The sequence below is a fragment of the Choloepus didactylus genome, chromosome Y (assembly GCF_015220235.1).
Source record: "Choloepus didactylus isolate mChoDid1 chromosome Y, mChoDid1.pri, whole genome shotgun sequence".
Lineage (NCBI taxonomy): Eukaryota > Metazoa > Chordata > Mammalia > Pilosa > Megalonychidae > Choloepus > Choloepus didactylus.
The window spans coordinates 42,191,254-42,210,492 of NC_051335.1; the positions used below are offsets into that span (position 1 = coordinate 42,191,254).

At 41.8% G+C, this 19,239-nt stretch overlaps 1 protein-coding gene across 1 annotated transcript in view; it reads left to right on the forward strand.

Annotated features, from left to right (window-relative positions):
* Positions 1-19,239, forward strand: part of ATG4A (autophagy related 4A cysteine peptidase) — a 54,747-nt gene extending 35,508 nt beyond the window's left edge. The window contains exons 4-12 of the mRNA XM_037822759.1: positions 7,782-7,847; positions 8,031-8,103; positions 10,286-10,365; positions 11,016-11,203; positions 11,325-11,403; positions 15,481-15,626; positions 16,961-17,017; positions 18,497-18,605; positions 19,158-19,239. Coding sequence (XP_037678687.1) covers positions 7,782-7,847; positions 8,031-8,103; positions 10,286-10,365; positions 11,016-11,203; positions 11,325-11,403; positions 15,481-15,626; positions 16,961-17,017; positions 18,497-18,605; positions 19,158-19,228 — 869 coding nt within the window. The 3' untranslated portion in view covers positions 19,229-19,239. The remainder of the gene's footprint in view (positions 1-7,781; positions 7,848-8,030; positions 8,104-10,285; positions 10,366-11,015; positions 11,204-11,324; positions 11,404-15,480; positions 15,627-16,960; positions 17,018-18,496; positions 18,606-19,157) is intronic.

The window sequence follows — 19,239 nt, forward strand, 5'->3', positions numbered from 1 at the left end:
AAAGGAGGTAGAAAGCCAGGAACTGCGTGGACTGGACACCACAGAGCAATCTGACTTTGGGCATACTTCATACAACACTCATGAAAACGTGGAACTGCTGAGATCAGCGAAATCTGTAAGTTTTTGCGGCCAGGGGACCCGCGCCCCTCCCTGCCAGGCTCAGTCCCGTGGGAGGAGGGGCTGTCAGCTCCGGGAAGGAGAAGGGAGAACTGCAGTGGCAGCCCTTATCGGAATCTCATTCTACTGATCCAAGCTCCAACCATAGATAGACTGAGACCAGACACCAGAGAATCTGAGAGCAGCCAGCCCAGCAGAGAGGAGACAGGCATAGAGAAAAAAAAACAACACAAAAAACTCCAAAATAAAAGCGGAGGATTTTTGGAGTTCTGCTGAACATAGAAAGGGGAAGGGCCCTGAGGCGCATATGCAAATCCCGAAGAAAAGCTGATCTCTCTGCCCTGTGGACCTTTCCTTAATGGCCCTGGTTGCTTTGTCTCTTAGCATTTCAATAACCCATTAGATCTCTGAGGAGGGCCCTTTTTTTTTTTTTAATCCCTTTTTCTTTTTCTAAAACAATTACTCTAAGAAGCCCAATACAGAAAGCTTCAAAGACTTGCTATTTGGGCAGGTCAAGTCAAGAGCAGAACTAGGAGAGCTCTGAGACAAAACGCAATAATCCAGTGGCTGAGAAAATTCACTAAACACCACAACTTCCCAAGAAAAGGGGGGTGTCCGCTCACAGCCATCATCCTGGTGGACAGGAAACACTCCTGCCCATCGCCAGCCCCATAGCCCAGAACTGCCCGAGACAACCCAGTGGGACGGAAGTCCTTCAAATAACAGACACACACCACGAAACTGGGCGTGGACATTAGCCTTCCCTGCAACCTCAGCTGAGTGTCCCAGAGTTGGGAAGGTAGAGCAGTGTGAATTAACAAAGCCCCATTCAGCCATCATTTCATCAGACTGGGAGCCTCCCTACACAGCCCAGCAGCCCAGAACTGCCCTGGGGGGACGGCACTCACCTGTGACATAGCACAGTCATCCCTCAACAGAGGACCTGGGGTCCACAGCCTGGAAGAGGGGCCCACTTGCAAGTCTCAGGAGCCATACGCCAGTGCCAAGGACTTGTGGGTCAGTGGCAGAGACAAACTGTGGCAGGACTGAACTGAAGGATTAGACTATTGCAGCAGCTTTAAAACTCTAGGATCACCAGGGACATTTGATTGTTAGAGCCACCCCCCCTCCCTGACTGCCCAGAAACACGCCCCATATACAGGGCAGGCAACACCAACTACGCACGCAAGCTTGGTACACCAATTGGACCCCACAAGACTCACTCCCCCACTCACCAAAAAGGCTAAGCAGGGGAGAACTGGCTTGTGGAGAACAGGTGGCTCGTGGACGCCACCTGCTGGTTAGTTAGAGAAAGTATACTCCATGAAGCTGTAGATCTGATAAATTAGAGATAAGGACTTCAATTGGTCTACAAATCCTAAAAGAACCCTATCAAGTTCAGCAAATGCCACGAGGCCAAAAACAACAGAAACTTATAAAGCATATGAAAAAAACAGACGATATGGATAACCCAAGCCCAAGCACCCAAATCAAAAGACCAGAAGAGACACAGCACCTAGAGCAGCTACTCAAAGAACTAAAGATGAACAATGAGACCATAGTATGGGAGACAAAGGAAATCAAGAAGACCCTAGAAGAACATAAAGAAGACATTGCAAGACTAAATAAAAAAATGGATGATCTTATGGAAATTAAAGAAACTGTTGACCAAATTAAAAAGATTCTGGACACTCATAGTACAAGAGTAGAGGAAGTTGAACAAAGAATCAGTGACCTCGAAGATGACAGAATGGAAAATGAAAGCATAAAAGAAAGAATGGGGAAAAAATTGAAACAATCAAAATGGACCTCAGGGATATGATAGATAATATGAAATGTCCAAATATAAGACTCATTGGTGTCCCAGAAGGGGAAGAAAAGGGTAAAGGTCTAGGAAGAGTTTCAAAGAAATTGTTGGGGAAAACTTCCCAAATCTTCTAAACAACCTAAATACACAAATCATAAATGTTCAGCGAACCCCAAATAGAATAAATCCAAATAAACCCACTCCGAGACATATACTGATCACACTGTCAAACACAGAAGAGAAGGAGCAAGTTGTGAAAGCAGCAAGAGAAAAGCAATTCACCACATACAAAGGAAACAGCATAAGACTAAGTAGTGACTACTCAGCAGCCACCATAGAGGCAAGAAGGCAGTGGCACGATATATTTAAAATACTGAGTGAGAAAAATTTCCAGCCAAGAATACTTTATCCAGCAAAACTCTCCTTAAAATTTGAGGGAGAGCTTAAATTTTTCACAGACAAACAAATGCTGAGAGAATTTGCTAACAAGAGACCTGCCCTACTGGAGATACTCAAGGGAGCCCTACAGACAGAGAAACAAAGACAGGACAGAGAGACTTGGGAGAAAGGTTCAGTACTAAAGAGATTCGGTATGGGTACAACAAAGGATATTAATAGACAGAGGGGAAAAATATGACAAACATAAACCAAAGGATAAGATGGCTGATTCAAGAAATGCCTTCACGGTTATAACGTTGAATGTAAATAGATTAAACTCCCCAATTAAAAGATATAGATTCGCAGAATGGATCAAAAAAAATGAACCATCAATATGTTGCATACAAGAGACTCATCTTAGACACAGGGACACAAAGAAACTGAAAGTGAAAGGATGGAAAAAATATTTAATGCAAGCTACAGCCAAAAGAAAGCAGGTGTAGCAATATTAATCTCAGATAAAATACACTTCAAATGCAGGGATGTTTTGAGAGACAAAGAAGGCCACTACGTACTAATAAAAGGGGCAATTCAGCAAGAAGAAATAACAATCGTAAATGTCTATGCACCCAACCAAGGTGCCGCAAAATACATGAGAGAAACACTGGCAAAACTAAAGGAATCAATTGATGTTTCCACAATAATTGTGGGAGACTTCAACACATCACTCTCTCCTATAGATAGATCAACCAGACAGAAGACCAATAAGGAAATTGAAAACCTAAACAATCTGATAAATGAATTAGATTTAACAGACATCTACAGGACATTACATCCCAAATCACCAGGATACACATACTTTTCTAGTGCTCATGGAACTTTCTCCAGAATAGATCATATGCTGGGACATAAAACAAGCCTCAATAAATTTAAAAAGATTGAAATTATTCAAAGCACATTCTCTGACCACAATGGAATACAATTAGAAGTCAATAACCATCAGAGACTTAGAAAATTCACAAATACCTGGAGGTTAAACAACACACTCCTAAACAATCAGTGGGTTAAAGAAGAAATAGCAAGAGAAATTGCTAAATATATAGAGACGAATGAAAATGAGAACACAACATACCAAAACCTATGGGATGCAGCAAAAGCAGTGCTAAGGGGGAAATTTATAGCACTAAACGCATATATTAAAAAGGAAGAAAGAGCCAAAATCAAAGAACTAATGGATCAACTGAAGAAGCTAGAAAATGAACAGCAAACCAATCCTAAACCAAGTACAAGAAAAGAAATAACAAGGATTAAAGCAGAAATAAATGACATAGAGAACAAAAAAACAATAGAGAGGATAAATATCACCAAAAGTTGGTTCTTTGAGAACATCAACAAGATTGACAAGCCCCTAGCTAGACTGACAAAATCAAAAAGAGAGAAGACCCATATAAACAAAATAATGAATGAAAAAGGTGACATAACTGCAGATCCTGAAGAAATTTAAAAAATTATAAGAGGATACTATGAACAACTGTATGACAACAAACTGGATAATGTAGAGGAAATGGACAACTTCCTGGAAACATATGAACAACCTAGACTGACCAGAGAAGAAATAGAAGACCTCAACCAACCCATCACAAGCAAAGAGATCCAATCAGTCATCAAAAATCTTCCCACAAATAAATGCCCAGGGCCAGATGGCTTCACAGGGGAATTCTACCAAACTTTCCAGAAAGAACTGACACCAATCTTACTCAAACTCTTTCAAAACATTGAAGAAAATGGAACACTACCTAACTCATTTTAGGAAGCTAACATCAATCTAATACCAAAACCAGGCAAAGATGCTACAAAAAAGGAAAACTGCCGGCCAATCTCCCTAATGAATATAGATGCAAAAATCCTGAACAAAATACTTGCAAATCAAATCCAAAGATACACTAAAAAAATCATACACCATGACCAAGTGGGGTTCATTCCAGGCATGCAAGGATGGTTCAACATAAGAAAATCAATGTATTACAACACATTAACAAGTCAAAAGGGAAAAATCAATTGATCATCTCAATAGATGCTGAAAAAGCATTTGACAAAATCCAACATCCCTTTTTGATAAAAACACTTCAAAAGGTAGGAATTGAAGGAAACTTCCTCAACATGATAAACAGCATATATGAAAAACCCACAGCCAGCATAGTACTCAATGGTGAGAGACTGAAAGCCTTCCCTCTAAGATCAGGAACAAGACAAGGATGCCTGCTATCACCACTGTTATTCAACATTGTGCTGGAAGTGCTAGCCAGGGCAATCCGGCAAGACAAAGAAGTAAAAGGCATCCAAATTGGAAAAGAAGAAGTAAAACTGTCATTGTTTGCAGATGATATGATCTTATATCTAGAAAACCCTGAGAAATCGACGATACAGCTACTACAGCTAATAAACAAATTTAGCAAAGTAGCCTCATACATGGTTAATGCACATAAGTCAGTAATGTTTCTATATGCTAGAAATGAACAAACTGAAGAGACACTCAAGAAAAAGATACCATTTTCAATAGCAACTAAAAAAATCAAGTACCTAGGAATACACTTAACCAAAGATGTAAAAGACCTATACAAAGAAAACTACATAACTCTACTAAAAGAAATAGAAGGGGACCTTAAAAGATGGAAAAATATTCCATGTTCATGGATAGGAAGACTAAATGTCATTAAGATGTCAATTCTACCCAAACTCATCTAGAGATTCAATGCAATCCCAATCAAAATTCCAACAACCTACTTTGCAGACTTGGAAAAACTAGTCATCAAATTTATTTGGAAAGGGAAGATGCCTCGAATTGCTAAAGACACTCTAAAAAAGAAAAACGAAGTGGGAGGAGTTACACTCCCTGACTTTGAAGCTTATTATAAAGCCACAGTTGCCAAAACAGCATGGTACTGGCACAGTGATAGACATATAGATCAAAGGAATCGAATTGAGAATTCAGAGATAGACCCTCAGATCTATGGCCGACTGATCTTTGATAAGGCCCCCAAAATCACTGAACTGAGTCATAATGGTCTTTTCAACAAATGGGGCTGGGAGAGTTGGATATCCATATCCAAAAGAATGAAAGAGGACCCCTACCTCACCCCCTACACAAAAATTAACTCAAAATGGACCAAAGATCTCAATATAAAAGAAAGTACCATAAAACTCTTAGAAGATAATATAGGAAAACATCTTGAAGACCTTGTATTAGGCGGCCACTTCCTAGACTTTACACCCAAAGCACAAGCAACAAAAGAGAAAATAGATAAATGGGAACTCCTCAAGCTTAGAAGTTTCTGCACCTCAAAGGAATTTCTCAAAAAGGTAAAGAGGCAGCCAACTCAATGGCAAAAAATTTTTGGAAACCATGTATCTGACAAAAGACTGATATCTTGCATATATAAAGAAATCCTACAACACAATGATAATAGTACAGTCGGCCCAATTATAAAATGGGCAAAAGATATGAAAAGACAGTTCTCTGAAGAGGAAATACAAATGGCCAAGAAACACATGAAAAAATGTTCAGCTTCACTAGCTATTAGAGAGATGCAAATTAAGACCACAATGATATACCATCTAACACCGGTTAGAATGGCTGCCATTAAACAAACAGGAAACTACAAATGCTGGAGGGGATGTGGAGAAATTGGAACTCTTATTCACTGTTGGTGGGACTGTATAATGGTTCAGCCACTCTGGAAGTCAGTCTGGCAGTTCCTTAGAAAACTAGATATAGAGTTACCATTCGATCCAGCGATTGCACATCTCGGTATATACCCGGAAGATCAGAAAGCAGTAACACGAACAGATATCTTCACGCCAATGTTCATAGCAGCATTATTCACAATTGCCAAGAGATGGAAACAACCCAAATGTCCTTCAACAGATGAGTGGATAAATAAAATGTGGTATATACATACGATGGAATACTACGTGGCAGTAAGAAGGAACGATCTCGTGAAACATGACAACATGGATGAACCTTGAAGACATAATGCTGAGCGAAATAAGCCAGGCACAAAAAGAGAAATATTATATGCTACCACTAATGTGAACTTTGAAAAATGTAAAATAAATGGCTTATAATGTAGAATGTAGGGGAACTAGCAATAGAGAGCAATTAAGGAAGGGGGAACAATAATCCAAGAAGAACAGATAAGCTATTTAACGTTCTGGGGATGCCCAGGAATGACTATGGTCTGTTAATTTCTGATGGATATAGTAGGAGCAAGTTCAGAGAAATGTTGCTATATTAGGTAACTTTCTTGGGGTAAAGTAGGAACATGTTGGAAGTTAAGCAGTTATCTTAGGTTAGTTGTCTTTTTCTTACTCCCTTGTTATGGTCTCTTTGAAATGTTCTTTTATTGTATGTTTGTTTTCTTTTTAACTTTTTTTTTCATACAGTTGATTTAAAAAAGAAGGGAAAGTTAAAAAAAAAAAAAACAGGGAAAAAAAAAAGATGCAGTGCCCCCTTGAGGAACCTGTGGAGAATGCAGGGGTATTCGCCTACCTCACCTCCATGGTTGCTAACATGACCACAGACATAGGGGACTGGTGGTTTGATGGGTTGAGCCCTCTACCACAGGTTTTACCCTTGGGAAGACGGTTGCTGCAAAGGAGAGGCTGGGCCTCCCTATGGTTGTGCCTAAGAGTCTCCTCCTGAATGCCTCTTTATTGCTCAGATGTGGCCCTGTCTCTCTAGCTAAGCCAACTTGAAAGGTGAAATCACTGCCCTCCCCCCTACGTGGGATCAGACACCCAGGGGAGTGAATCTCCCTGGCAACGTGGAATATGACTCCTGGGGAGGAATGTAGACCTGGCATCGTGGGACGGAGAACATCTTCTTGACCAAAAGGGGGATGTGAAAGGAAATGAAATAAGCTTCAGTGGCAGAGAGAATCCAAAAGGAGCCGAGAGTTCACTCTGATGGACACTCTTATGCACACTTTAGACAACCCTTTTTAGGTTCTAAAGAATTGGGGTAGCTGGTGGTGGATACCTGAAACTATCAAACTACAACCCAGAACCCATGAATCTCGAAGACAGTTGTATAAAAATGTAGCTTATGAGGGGTGACAATGGGATTGGGAAAGCCATAAGGACCACACTCCACTTTGTCTAGTTTATGGATGGATGAGTAGAAAAATAGGGGAAGGAAACAAACAGACAAAGGTACCCAGTGTTCTTTTTTACTTCAATTGCTCTTTTTCACTCTAATTATTATTCTTGTTATTTTTGTGTGTGTGCTAATGAAGGTGTCAGGGATTGATTTGGGTGATGAATGTACCACTATGTAATGGTACTGTAAACAATTGAAAGTACGATTTGTTTTGTTTGACTGCGTGGTATGTGAATATATCTCAATAAAATGAAGATTAAAAAAAAAGAAAAAAAATAAATTGTGAACATCCTTTAAAAAAAAAAAAAGAACAACCCAAAGGATATCAACGGATTCTACAGTGCTTCTTAGATAGAAAAGACTGTTGCTACTCTATCCGTGAAATGGGTAAGGTCATAAATCAGTAGTTTAAAGGCAATGTCTATACCTGTTCCTTCCCTTCCCGTGCCTTATATGTGGTTCCACTAAGTTATCCATCTGCTTGATTATTTATGCAAAAAAAAGATAGGAGTTTGTAGCTTGCTGGAAGATCTTTTTCTAACATGTTTATTTTTTTTCCACATAAAACAGCACAAATGGGTGTAGGAGAAGGGAAATCAATTGGTGAATGGTTTGGACCAAATACAGTTGCACAGGTGTTAAAGTAAGTAAAAGAGTGGCATCTGTGTTATTCTACTGTCTCCTATACTTCCTTCCCTAGCCAACTCATCCTGTCATCACTCTAGTTTTTCTTGCAATCGCACTATGCCACCTCTCCCACTAAACCATGAAACATCTGTACCATTTTGCTCAGCCAGTTTTTTGGAAACGTGTAAGTCTGGACGTCTGTCACATTATATCAGAGTTGTATTCATTGGTACCAGTATATATGGATGCCCCTCAGGAGTCATTGAGTGTCTCACCCTACAGGTTGATGCACATATGCCATCAGCATGGGGTGAGGGAGGTGCACTCTGAGGGCAACAGGTCTGTACCAGGAGGTGAAGGCTGAGCCAGACAAGGCAAAAAAATGGATTCCCACCTTGGATAGTCTGAAAATCCCATTTATTCATTCAATATTTACTGGCTACTAGGTGCACAGTGTACAGTAATAAATTAGACATAGTCCTTGCCTCAAAGCTTACCATCTATCAGAGGAGACAAACCTCAAGGGAGCCTTGGAACCAATTTGCCATCTTTTAGCAGACTCAAGGCACCCCAGCATGGTACTTTTGCAATTGTTCTGTTAAATTCCAGAATTCATTTCTCACAGCAAGAGGTGAGGTGGTACAACCAGGACGAACTTTCTGAGGTGAACGGGGTGAGTGGCATCAGCACCTACACCCACAGGCCACATCAAGTGTTGTCCCTCTCCTTCCTGGCAGCCTGTTTCCGAATGAAAACTCCATGAGGGCAGGAATTGTATTTGTCTTGTTCACCACTGTAATACTAGCACATAAAACTGCTTGGTACATGCAAGTGCTCAATATTTGGAGAATGAATGAAGATGACAGCCAGAATCTGGGGTCAGATTTAGAGATAAGAAGATTGAAACAAGCTGACCTCTTTTGGGCACTCTGGAGCATTATTGTGGGAACTACTCCGTGCAAAGTACAGATGGGGCACTGTTTTAATTCCTAGCTGGTTGTCAACTAATTAGAAAGCTTTGGAAATCTGGGTGTGAGGGAAGTAGTCTGGGATTTTCTGGGTACCCAAGTAAAACTTTTATCTTGGTTTTACTCCTTGCTTACAGTGCAGCAACTTTGAGTCCACTTTCTTGCTTCCGTGTATAGTACCTTTCGGGCATCATCGACTCCTTGCTGAGTGTGGATCACAGTTTTTCAGCAACCGCTGCAGAAACCCAGGGTAGAAAGTTTAAGAGATTAGAATGACTGTGCTGAGATTCCTAACAACAAACAAATAACAGCACATTTTTTTTTAAGTTAAGAGGGTTCTGTCATGATTGTACTATATCATTATTATTATTATTATTATTATGGGGAAAGGCAATATAGTAAAATGAATGAAATAGAAGTTTAATGGTAATTAACCTCTTTCCTGGGAGCTACTGTGTTTGGGGAGATAGCTTTTTCTTTTGTCCAGTGAGACTGGGCTTTACACAAGAATCCCAGTAGTAGCCAGGTTAAAGATTTCTTCTCTCAAACCAGCAAGGGGAGAAGACAGTAAGGGAAAATAGGCAAGGTACTTCACTTAGACCTCAGATAACCTCTGTCTTTAAAAAGGGGGTTTTCTTTGTGATCTCCCCTGAAGTTATGCAGTTCAGCATGCTCTCTCTCTTCAGCTGCTGATCAGTAAGGCCTGGTGTGGAGTCAGTCTAGAGCATAAGCCTCCTTGAATATCATCTTCACTGTAGATGGAGAGGGCTGTAAGAGAGCCTATCTCCCTCTGGATTTTCCTAGGGCTTTTTCTCTGTATTATCTATGCTCCCAAACAAATATATATTTTTAATTAAATTTTTTTCTTTAAAGCAGTAAGTCAGAATGTCTTTATATAAGAAAAGAAAACAAAATCTCTTGGGATCAGTTGCACTGGTAACTTTTCTCTTTCATCCAAAAGAAGTGACAAAAGTTTGTGAGTTAACTTTTCTGATTTGTAAAGCAGAGCCTTCTTTTTGAGGTTCAGACACAATGATTCTGTGGTATTTTCAAAGTTCCTGGGCAAGGAATGTCCCAGAGCTCCGGCAAAGGAGCTAGCACTGACCCAAACACCAACCCCTTTGTGTCTCAGCATTCCATGACTTTAGGAACATTGGACATACATTTTATTGCTTCCTGTTGATATTTACATCTTCCCCAGTTGTGACTTCATTGTATGTTGCTTTGCAGAAAACTTGCTTTATTTTATGAATGGAACGCCTTGGCTGTTTATGTTTCAATGGATAACACAGTGGTCATTGAAGATATCAGTGAGTCCCAAGCCTGTTTACCTTCCCAGTGGTGGGTGATGAATTCCTTGCACATGGCTCAGAAAGCTGGGGCCCTAGAGAGTCTCTGTGACTTGCTCCATCAGGGCGTTAAGCTTAGGAGAACACTAGGACTCTGGTTAATCATTCCCTGTGCCAATTTTTCTCTTCCCGTTCAACTTTCTGAATGGGAGAGAACAATTTGAGGGTCCTTGCTGCCCCTCAGTGAGGTGCCAGACCCTTTTCCTGCAGGAGACTTCCAGTGAGGATAATCAGTATAAACCAACAAAAAGTCATTTGTGCAGGCCTACCCTTGCCCAGCCCTGTGCTCCCTGCCATGGGGGTTAGAGAAACCCAAAGAAACAGTCCCTGTCTCAAAGGCCCTTGCAGACTGGGTTGAGAAATGAGAGTCTCCTGATGATCCCATAATATGTTAATGGAGCTAAGCAAGTGTTCAATTGCCAGAATGAAGAGCAGTAAGGGCTGGAGGAGTGGCTTGGGCTTCCTGGAGGAGGTACAGCAAGCTGGGCTCTGGTTGGGCAGAGTAGAGGGCATTCCAGGCAAGGAGTGTCATGTGAGGTCCCCTTTGGTTTTGCCTTTGGAGTCTCTTCCAGATAGCCTTTATTTACCCAGTTCTTGTCTTCTGTTTCTAGAAAAAATGTGCTGTGTCCTTCCCATGAGTGTTGACACAGCTGGTGAAAGCCCCTCAGCTTCTCTGAATGCTTCAAACCAGAGTAAGGGCACCTCTGCATGCTGCTCGGCCTGGAAACCCTTGCTGCTCATTGTGCCCCTTCGCCTGGGCATAAACCAAATCAACCCTGTTTATGTTGATGCATTCAAAGTAAGTCACTCCTTTTCCCAAGCCCATTGCTGCCTGCCCATCACACTTCCGTGTGAGCACAGAGATCCGTGAGCAGCAGTCCACAAGTGAGTTGAGAATCTTGCATTCTCTTTCCTTCTAGGAATGTTTTAAGATGCCACAGTCTTTAGGAGCATTAGGAGGAAAACCAAATAACGCCTATTATTTCATAGGATTCTTAGGTAAGAAAAGAGGAATCACAAGTAAGTCATCATGGGCTAGGGAGGTGGGGGAGAAGGTTTGCATGAAAGCCCAGACAATTCCAGTTAGTGGGCACCTGTCCAACCCAGGGATGCTGGGTGGCCTCTGGCCAGCTCATTCTGTCTCCCAACTGATCTAGGGAAAGTGATACTTCCGCATGCCTGAGAGAAAGCAGATTCCCTTTCACTGTCTCCACTTCTCTGCTTCTTGATAAGATGGTTCCACTGCTGCTTCCCCTCTGGATTGCCCCAAGGTCATGTCATTGCTCCAGCACATCTCTCTCCTTCCTCTGAGACCCAGGGCAGCAGGGTTCCACCACCTTGGACTTGCCAACCCCCCTTCTTCTTCGGGATTGTGCAGTCAGGCTAGGGGAAGTCCTCTGGCTTCCTCCTAGCTCATTGTTCAGAGCCTTAACAGGGTGGGGATTAGAGGAGGCAGACACAAAGGTATACCTCTCCTGTTAATGGGGGCTAAACCTTAAAACCACTAGCCTCCTAATGCAGATCCTAAAGTGCATTCCTTGCATGGCTTGGTACCTCTGGAAGCCTAGCCACTTTACTCACCAGCTGTGGCCAGGGCCATTTAAGTTCCTTTGCGTACAAGGTGTGGTGGCCCGATACTTCTCAAACATCATTGTGTGCACGAATCACCTTGAGATCCTATTTAAATGCAGATTTATTAGGTCTGGGGTGGGGCCGAAGATTCTGCATTTCTAACTAAGCGGTGCTGATGCTGCTGGTCCAAGGCTACACATTGAGCAACAGGGGCCTAAACACAAGATTAGTGCTGAAGGGCAGGAGTAAGGAAGTGATGCGGCTGGAAAAATTTGGTACAAGACACCTCTGGTCTGAAACGGATCCTCAAGGAACATCAGCATAGATTGATGGACAGACAGGGGAGAGCCAGAGCAGGTATGGGGGAATGGCACAAGGGGGATGTGCAGAGAAGAGGATGGATATTGGTTTGGTCACCCACCCCATTGGAGATTCAGGGAGATGATGTGGGATGGAAACAGACATACCTGGGTTTGCGTGTCTGTCTCTCCACCATCACCATTTTCTAGCTGTATGACTGTAGGAAAGAGATGCAAACTCTCTCAGCCTCAGGTTCTTCTTATGAAAGATAGAGCTAATACCTCAACCATGTTGTCATGACATAGTAAAGCACTCAGCAGAGAGCCAGGCATACGGGACGCACTGACCTCAATCCCTCTTTGCTTTGTTTGCTAGTAAAAGTAGGGGATTTCCACACAGTTGCTGCTGCTCTGTTATGCTGCCACCTGTTGGTCAAGCCTAAGAACTACAGTTTGATGGAGAAGTTGGAGACCATGGAGGCTTTTGCTTATACTCTCTGAGTGTTTTCTCTAAGTATTTAGTATTTTTCTCTAAATATTTAGTGTTTTTCTCTGTAAGGAGTATTTTTCTTTCTAAGGAGTATCTGTACCACTCCGTATTTAGAATTATGTACATTTAGATGCCCCCTGTTTCTAAGCTTTTGGGCTCTTGTCAAATAAAGGGTTGCAAAAATATGTTTTCTGTTGTTTGTGCTTGAAGACAAGGTTGAACTGATTGGAAAATTATTTTGGAAGGATTTCAGTGAATAAATAACATTTGTGATTCCCAGGTGCTCTGTCCTCCCTTATCCCAAATTACCCAGAGAGAATTTGCCAAGCTGGTACAGCCCTCTTGTTTCCTGAGATCACTGGCTTGGGATGACTTTTGTGTAGTTTGACTACTCATTAAAGAGGTGTGGGGTAATCCTTAAGATAGAGCTTTACACAATGCCCATTTGCCCATTAACTTGTATAAATCCTTTGTGCAAGCTTCACTTGAAACCCCAAAGTCCCCCAAATCCTCTATTCTGACTTATCCCCTTACTATATTGGGTTGAGTGGTACAGATTAGCAGTGTTTGAAAGGAAGGAAGGATTGAGAACTGCCAGTAACTGAACAAGTGTCTTGTGCCAGGGACTCTGCAAAGTGCCATATATATTAGTACTTAATCCACTGCAACATCCCTGAAAGGTAGCCATTGTTATTTCTATTTTATAGAGAGTAAAACTGAGATTAAGAGAGCAATTTTCTAAAGTGCGCCCAGTCAGAAAGTAGCAACCAGGATTTAAACCCAATTCAGCATCTCTGCCTAGCATACCACATTGCTTCTCTAGCGCCTTCTGTGGAAGCTGGGAGAAGCTCCAAGTGTGGGAGAACATGGCCAGGGTGAGACTCTGCCTGTCACAGTTCGCCTACTTACAGAGAAAGAGATGTTTGTTTCCTTCACTTGGGTCTAGGTTGCTACCTTGAGATCCATAGTGTTAGCCCTGTTTCTGCAGATGGTTGACCAGCCTGCCTCTTCTCTCCAGACCGCTTTAGTTCTCATATCATTTCTAGGAATTTTTCCATCTTCTGTCACTTAGTAGCACTCAGAAATGGAGCAGTCTGCAAAGATCCACTACACACACACACACACACACACACACACACACACACACACATGAGAAAAGGTCCTGGCCAGAATCAGAGAATGTGATGTCATTATTCCCAACCCCTTAACTTGGAACACTGTGGTAGACTGGTTCTAACCCTCTTTGGCTTTCCAATTTCTTGTCCACAGCTTCTTTCTCCTGGTCTTAGGTAGGCTTTCTTCTAAACATCTTGGTTGTTGCTCTTCATTGCAACTTGAGGCTTTTTTTTTTTTTTTTTTGATGGAACTGACCTCACTTACCTCTTTGGGCATGGTGACTTCTCTTAATAGAAGAGATGTAGTCTAGGGGACAAATGTACCTTGACTTTTGCAAAGCAAGTCATAATGGGGCATTAATTTTCATGTACTCTTGGGCATATATTTGTAGAGAAATGATCCTAAGCAAGAAAGTTCTATGACCACCTTGTATTTATGGTGTGTTTTAAGCATTTCACAGAGGTGAAATCTTCTGGTTCTTGTAATTCCTCTGCAAGGTAACTATAACAGGTGCAGGGACCCCACTTTGCAAACAGGGAAGTCAAGACAGCGAGTGAATTAAGTGGTTTGTCCTAGGTATATGATAAAGTTGAGCTTCTCACCAGACATCAGAAACATTCTTTGCCAACACAATCCTGGATGCCATTCTAAGGAAGATCTTTGGGACATCTTGCTCTATCCCATTCTCCTGGTGCAGGTAGATCTCTCTTTGGCTGCCTTACATGGTCTAGGACAGAGACTTAGATGATCCTCAGGCCTGGACAGTGAGTTTGGGATACCCCTTTATGTACTTAGCATGCCTCTGGTGAGCATTAGGGGAACTCTCAACCCTTTGAATAGCAGGTAAAACAAGAAATTTTATTATCCCAAACTCTTCCCAGTACTTAGAAGGTCATTATTAGGTTAGGCTTTTTCAATTTAATGAAGCATGACTTTTCTCTCACTTGCAAAAGGCAGTCATCTCAAAGTGAGTTTTCTCAGTGGTGTATCTGTACTGATACTATTGTGACAAAGGCAGTGCTTTCTGACAGGAATTACTAACTTGATAACTAATCAAGACCAGAAGTCAGCTACGGTGTCTCATCCAGAGCAGAGTCAGTCTTCCCATTCTGTCTGGTTAGCATTTCTTTGGGGGGCCAAGGTAATTTGTGCAATCAGGAGTGCACTCTGACCATAAGTCTGAGAACCACTGGTCTAGATGAGAGATGTTTTCCAGTGTTGAAAGAGGCAGGAAGCTCCTTAATGGAACCTGGCTCATGGCCTGGTGATTCTACTTACCACCTCTTTGCTACTGCTGCTCACAGAGCCTGCCATGTCATCTGTGGTCTCTCATTCCCACCTTTACCAACCCGTCGCTCTCCATTTTTGGACTCAAACTTTGAGGAGATGGAAAGCCTGGAGCAAGTTTTCTAACTGAATGATTGGATTTGGGCATGGGTAGCTTCCTTCAAGCATGATTGCCCTGGTTTCAGGTTTTCTGTCAAACCATTCTCATCATCACCAAGGGAGGGATGAGGAAAGCCAGAGTGCCTTCTCCTGAAGGCAGCAGTGCCAGGACCAGTGGTTCTTGGAAGGTTAAGCATGCCTCATTCAACACAGGTGATGAGCTCATCTTCTTGGACCCTCACACAACCCAGACCTTTGTTGACACTGAAGAGAATGGAATGGTTGATGACCAGACTTTCCATTGGCTGCAGTCCCCACAGCGAATGAATATCCTGAACTTGGATCCTTCCGTAGCATTGGTAGGTATCTGAAGGTTGGATGGGCCAAAAGATACGACACCACCCTGTTAGAGATTGGTTCACTGTGAGTTATCCAGGGTGCTAGGCAGAGAGGCAAGAGAATGTTCTTTCTCCACCTCTGTGAGAGGCAGTATATTATAGTGGGGAATTAATGGACTCTGCAGCCAAACTGCTAGAGTTGGAATCCAGGTTCTGCCACTTCTAGCTGTGGACTTAGTGGGAGTCACTTAACCTTTCTGAACCTTTGTTTTCTCATCTCTAAAATGAGGGAAATAGTCGTTTCCTTTCTTGTAGGGTTGTTGTAAAGATTGTATGAGATGCAATAAGCTTAAAGTACTTAAGCACAGTGTCTGGCACATCATAAACATTCTGTGAATGTTACCTACAGTTAGTATTATTATCTTTCTCCCTTTTCCTGCCTTCTTGCCTTCCAATTACTGTCACCCAGGCACAGGGAAGAATGTGGAGCCTAGCTAAAGAGGGGTAAGGGGGCAAGGCCCCTGTGTGGACAGTGCCCATTTCTATGTGCACACAATCCAGGGAGCTGTAGGACTGTTTTTCCATGGAAATATGACTGCTGTCTACACACATTGAAGAGGCATCTGCCTGTGAGGTAGCCAGAGGTTCTAAGGCCCATCTGCATCCTCTTTTTAGTTTAACCCAACTGTCACAGCACCAGTGACCGAGAGCTGCCAGAGTCCTCCTCTTGTTTCGAACCATTTTTCCACTAATTTAGGGTGGCTCTGAGGATGGAGAGGAGGCTAACTGTGCTATTTATTCAAATAGCTAATTTCCTTAAGGTCAACGCCAACCTATTAAGTCTTGCTGCTAGCTAAAAGTACTATTTGGCTTTTGTTTGCTCGTTTAATTGAATTCTCTTCATAGATGTGTATATTTGTGCACTGAATATAATGGAATTAACCCCATGCTTTGGAGACTGGCCTTCAAGCTGCTATATCTCACAGCATGAGGGGAAAGGAACAGGGAGAGAGACGGGCAAGGAGAAGGATAGGGAAAAAGAGAGAAGGACAGAGAGGGTGAGAAAGAGAAAGGGGGAGACATGAAAAGAGAGAGGGGAAAAGGGAGAGAGAAAGAGAAGGACGGGGAAGAGGGAGAGGGAGAGGGAGAGGGAGAGGGTGCAGATGTTTATATATAAGTGAGTCAATGGGCCAGGAGAGAGAGAAGCCCAGGCAATCTTCCTCTTTATTGCTGGAAAGACATAGTCAAAGAGTGGCCCACATCCTAATTCTGGGCCAGAGCTCCATCTTCTAATATCAAGGATCTGTTGGTGCCCCTGTCCAATTCTAAGTTGTGTTCCTTTGCTTTTCCCGAAGGGATTTTTCTGCAAAGAAGAGAAAGACTTTGATAACTGGTATAGCCTTGTTCAGAAGGTAAAGATACATGTTTTCCGTAGTCTTAAGAAACGATAGTTACTCAATATGATCCCTTTTCAAGACTGTTTTTCATAGTAACATAAACCTAATCGGATATGACTTTATTGCAAGAGAAAAAAGTTAAGGCAATAAAGAAACTGTCAGATGTAGGGAATTGTGCATAGCTTTGGGGGAACCAAAGTAAACTTTTGTTTGAAATGTGCTTAGTATATCAAGTGAGTGATGTTTTTAACTACTTAATGTCTCATCTCATTCATCCTACAAGTTGTATATAATATTGAGTTGAGTCATAGGAAATGTTCAATTAATCTTCTACCATTGTAACGTAAAAAAAAGTCAGTTTCATATAGTTTAGCCTAAATTCTTCCTTACTCTGTTTATAACACTGAGATGGTTGAAGAAACCAACCAAATGTATGGTTGAAGAAGCCATACATTTCTATTTGTGTAATGGTCCATTTAAAGTTTAATACATTCCATCATGGTTTAGAGAGCTTGCCCTTCTATTAGCTGTTTTGTTTATCTGAGCCATAGGCACACTACCACTGAAAGGAAACAGAATTTGCAGAAATCCTTATAACCACTAAAACAAGTTGTTTCTTTTGGTATTTTATTGTGTAAATTGTTTTGCTGGCTCACCAATCTTTGTATCTGCCTCCTTGATCCTCAGACTCTAACACTTGCCTAGCATATGGAAGACATTAATAAATTCTTATTGAGAGAATAAAAGGAGATCATAGAGAGTAGTTTAAAGAGCCCTGGATGGGGTGACAGGAGACCTGAAGTTCTCCCATCTATGAAACAAAGGGATTGGAGAGATGGGCACCCAGAGCCCTTCCTAAGTGTAAAGAGGAAAGATTTTTCTTCACATGTGGTCAAATACTTAGTGCCCCTAACAGAAACCCCAGTTAATAAATAACTGAGATAGAGTAGAAAATTATTTTCTAAAGTCAATACTTACATTTCAGAATGCAGTAAAACTGTACTTACATGACATTTAACATGAGAATGATAATTTTCTCAGACTATGCCTTTTAAATTGGGGCACATACCATAAAATTTGGATGCAAATTGAAACCAAGCCAAACCTGCAAACAGTGTTCCCCTGGGGCAGGTTCAATTTGATTAACCAACATTTGCTTTGGAGCCAACACTTCAGAAACATCTCACCCCGAAACTGAGGTGGGCCCATGTAGCTGGCATCTGGCTCGAACCTCACGGATGAAGCATGGGCACCAAATACTGGCTTTTCATCAGCTACTCCTTCTGGGCCAACAGGATATAGAATTTAAGAAGGCTGGCTCTTCAGATGGGTCAAGTAGGGGATGGGATGCTTCTGCTAGGCCTTTGTTTACACCTTTCAACAACCAGGCTGCTCTCTTAGGGTTTGGGGTCATAGATTGCCAATTGGATAGAGGTTTTAAAACAGAAATGTAGTGAGTCTGCTGTCTTTACTATTGATTTTATGTCTTTTTAGGAAATTCTAAGGGAGAATTTAAGGATGTTTGAATTAGTTCAGAAACATCCATCCCACTGGCCTCCCTTTGTTCCTCCATCCAAGCCAGAAGTGACAACCACTGGGGCAGGTAAGCTGTTGTTCAGGGGCTCCTGGCCAGCAGATCCACACGTAGCAGTTGTGGGATGAGACAGAAGCAATCATGGCTCATGCTTTCCATGGAAATAAAATTTCTACTCAGCTAGATTGGTCAAGGAATTGTGTTTCTGATTATTTTAATTTCCTGATAAATTTGTATTGACCAATTTCAAAGAATGATAATATTAGAAAATGAGCTCAGTGTTGAAGTTCTATGCAAAATCAAAATGATTAGAATTTTTTTCCATGGTTTCATTCAGAATAACAAACCAGAGGCCACTGGTGATTCAAAGGATACCTCAAAGGTCTTGCAGAGCCTCAGCCTCATCATTGTGAATAGGACTGTGTAACAAGTCCAGTTATTTTGATTCCACATAAAGGGTTTCTGATACTTGGCGGTGGTCCTATCTGCAAGTCTCATCCAGACAAGTTTTCTTTAGCAGAGCAATTGAAAAAATGCATAGCCTTGACCGCTGAGTAGTGTATTGACTGCTTCATCCTAAGTGCCACGTTCTTCTCCTTTCTCATTTCTGTATTCTGACAGAATTCATAGACTCAACAGAACAACTAGAGGAGTTTGACCTGGAGGAAGATTTTGAGATTCTGAGCATATAAAATAGCACAAA